The following is a 2827-nucleotide window of genomic DNA, read 5'->3' on the forward strand; positions in this document are numbered from 1 at the left end:
CCAGTTTGAGGCAGAGCTTTGAGATGCTACCGGTTGGAGGAAACCGTGTGTTTGCACCATCACGAGAGAAATATTTTTCTCTCTTTATTTGTCACAAAAGATATGCACTATAAAACATAAGTGGAGTTTAAAATACAATGCAAACTCGTTGCCTCAAAAAAAATCAAAACTTAAAAATGTTAGTGTCTTTAAGTTTACACAACTCATTTAACTTGATCATTTTGAATAAGTCGTAATGATATAATAGCAAACAAAACTCTACTGCACAAACCTAATTCATTCTCTTTACTTATAAAAATATATTTAAACTCGTTGCCTCAAAATGTTTGTTTTCATTAAATTAAGTGAGTGACATTAACTTGTCTAATTTTAGTAATAATCTTAGTATGTTGTAATAACTTAATGACATTTTATACAAAGAAAACTCCCTAATTGAAACAGTTTCTGCTTTCTATTTGTTTCTTTACTCAAACTTTGACAGAAAATATAGAAAGCAGTTCTAAGATGTTTAAGATGAACAATTTAAGTTATGTTCACTTGAAATCTTTTATTAAACAGAATGTTTTTTTTGTTTAACATAGCGTAGCCTTTCATTCGGTTGAATGTCTGCATGTAAAACAAAACTTAATGCTCTTTTTTGACCTACTTATTTTCCCCTCTGTAAAGATTTCTGTTTAATCATCCATAAGAATATATATGCAGTTCCCTGGAGAATAAAGGTGTAGTAGGTAATAAAGAGTGGATTGTTCCTGGAAGCTAGGAGTCATTTCACCAGCGCCCATCCCATAACCACATCACTAAGTCACACCCTGCCTCCATCCTTTCTCTCCTCTACTTTGCTCACCATTACCAGGTGGAGGTTGTTTTTTTTCTCTGTATGTGAAGACAGCCTCCTGTTGACATCATTGCCACTCCTCTTTACTCCCATGAGGTATAAAGGATCCGGTTTCTGTGCCAGCATCCATCAGCCATCACAGGTGTTCCACTCCAGCTGAATAACAAAGAGTCTTTGTTCGTTGAAAAACTCTGTGAAGATTCTGCAAACATGTCGATGGGTTTGGAGATTGTGGGCATTGCCCTTGGATTCCTTGGGCTCATTCTTGCGATGGTGACGTGTGCTCTCCCAATGTGGAGGGTGACAGCCTTCATCGGCGCCAACATCGTCACTGCTCAGAACATCTGGGAGGGCTTGTGGATGAACTGCGTCACCCAGAGCACAGGTCAGATGCAGTGCAAGGTCTATGACTCCATGCTAGCCTTGACTCAGGACCTCCAAGCCTCCAGGGCAATGACGATCATCGCCATTATTCTCGGAGTCCTGGGCGTCATGATCTCCATCATTGGAGCCAAGTGCACCAACTGCATCGAAGACGAGGCAGGCAAGGCCAAAGTGATGATCATCTCTGGGATTTTCTTTGTTCTCGCCGGCATTTTGGTGCTGATCCCGGTGTCTTGGTCTGCCCACGTAATCATCCGGGAATTTTATGACCCCTTGTTGGTCAATGCTCAGAAAAGAGAGATTGGGGCTTCGCTCTACATTGGTTGGGGTTCAGCCACCCTGTGCCTGATTGGAGGGGCCATGCTATGCAGCCGCTGTCCGCCCCAAGACAAGTACAAGGCACCTCGGATGGCGTACAACGCCCCACGCAGCGTCAGTGCTGGAGGGTACGACAAAAAAGACTACGTCTGAACTGTCCTGACATATCTGGGAAACTGTTGTAGTTCTGCGTTGTGTGTATGTGTTTTGCTGTCTAAAAATCACAGGGTGAGCCCCTCTAAAGACTCCGACATGAAGATTTTGTGCAAATGTTGATCTTTCTCCCGTCCTTTTGGTCAAATTGTTCATTTACATCCTCTTGGTTTATTATGATTGATTAGAATAGGAGCCTGTTTTCCTGCTAACTATTATCTTTCTAGGTAAAAATATTAACTACTCTCTCTGTTGCTGTAAAACAGACATTCACACCTGCTCCCTGCTTGTGTAGGACTTCACCGGCGGCGCGGTGTCGTGTTACACTGAAACTTGCTGTTAAAACATTGTGTCATGCCCCCAACAATGACAAGGAAGAGCCGGCTCTCGTTTTACATGGATTTGTTTGCGTGATTGTTCCTTGTGCGTGTCTGTGTGTGCTTTTTGCATGTTATATTTGCTTAAGAGGGTTTCAGTCGAGACTGAAACTAAAGATGGATCACTGATATTCATTTTATCACTGTTTTTAGTTTCACTGTGTTTAAAAAAAAATATTTTCTATTTTTTGTTATTGAATGCTCAGTAAATTAAGATTTATTGAGCATTCACTAGGGGGTAACATTTCAACTTGATGTGTATTTTGAATTTAGTCTTATTTACGCTGGTCAAACAAATATTCAGTGGACTTTTTTTCTTGTATCTTTATGTTTCCTTACTGTTTTATACAATGTTGACTCATTTACAAATTTTGGCTCAGTTATTGTTGTTGAACCTGTAGAAAGAAAGAAATTAACATTTTATGACCTTTTTGAATATTTTAATAAAAGTCTTTTTTTGCTTAAAAGAAAGTGTGTGATAATTTTTAGAGAGTATGAAGAGCAAAATAAAACAAGAAGGCGATGAAAAGCGGCTAAAATGTATCCTAATGCCTTCAAAATGAAGTTTTCTGACAGGAAAAAACAGTTTAAAACTTTACAGAAAGTTTTACAAAGTAAAACTCCAGTTTAGGAAACAATGTAGAAATTTTAGTTCAATTATGCACCAAATTTCTTTTAAGTAAGCTTTCTTTTTATAAGGTTTGAATTATGTTTTCACAAAAACATGGTGACTCACCTCAATTAGCCGGTCAGAAAAGAG

General features: G+C 38.8%; 1 protein-coding gene across 1 annotated transcript; it reads left to right on the forward strand.

The window, feature by feature from the left end:
* The first annotated feature begins 937 nt into the window (after positions 1 to 937).
* Positions 938 to 2534, forward strand: LOC116728932 (claudin-3-like). The gene has a single exon (XM_032577279.1). It carries the CDS (start codon positions 1046 to 1048, stop codon positions 1688 to 1690), a length of 645 nt encoding a protein of 214 aa, XP_032433170.1. The 5' UTR covers positions 938 to 1045; the 3' UTR covers positions 1691 to 2534.
* The last annotated feature ends 293 nt before the right edge of the window (positions 2535 to 2827 follow it).

This window comes from Xiphophorus hellerii, chromosome 11 (genome assembly GCF_003331165.1).
Source record: "Xiphophorus hellerii strain 12219 chromosome 11, Xiphophorus_hellerii-4.1, whole genome shotgun sequence".
NCBI lineage: Eukaryota > Metazoa > Chordata > Actinopteri > Cyprinodontiformes > Poeciliidae > Xiphophorus > Xiphophorus hellerii.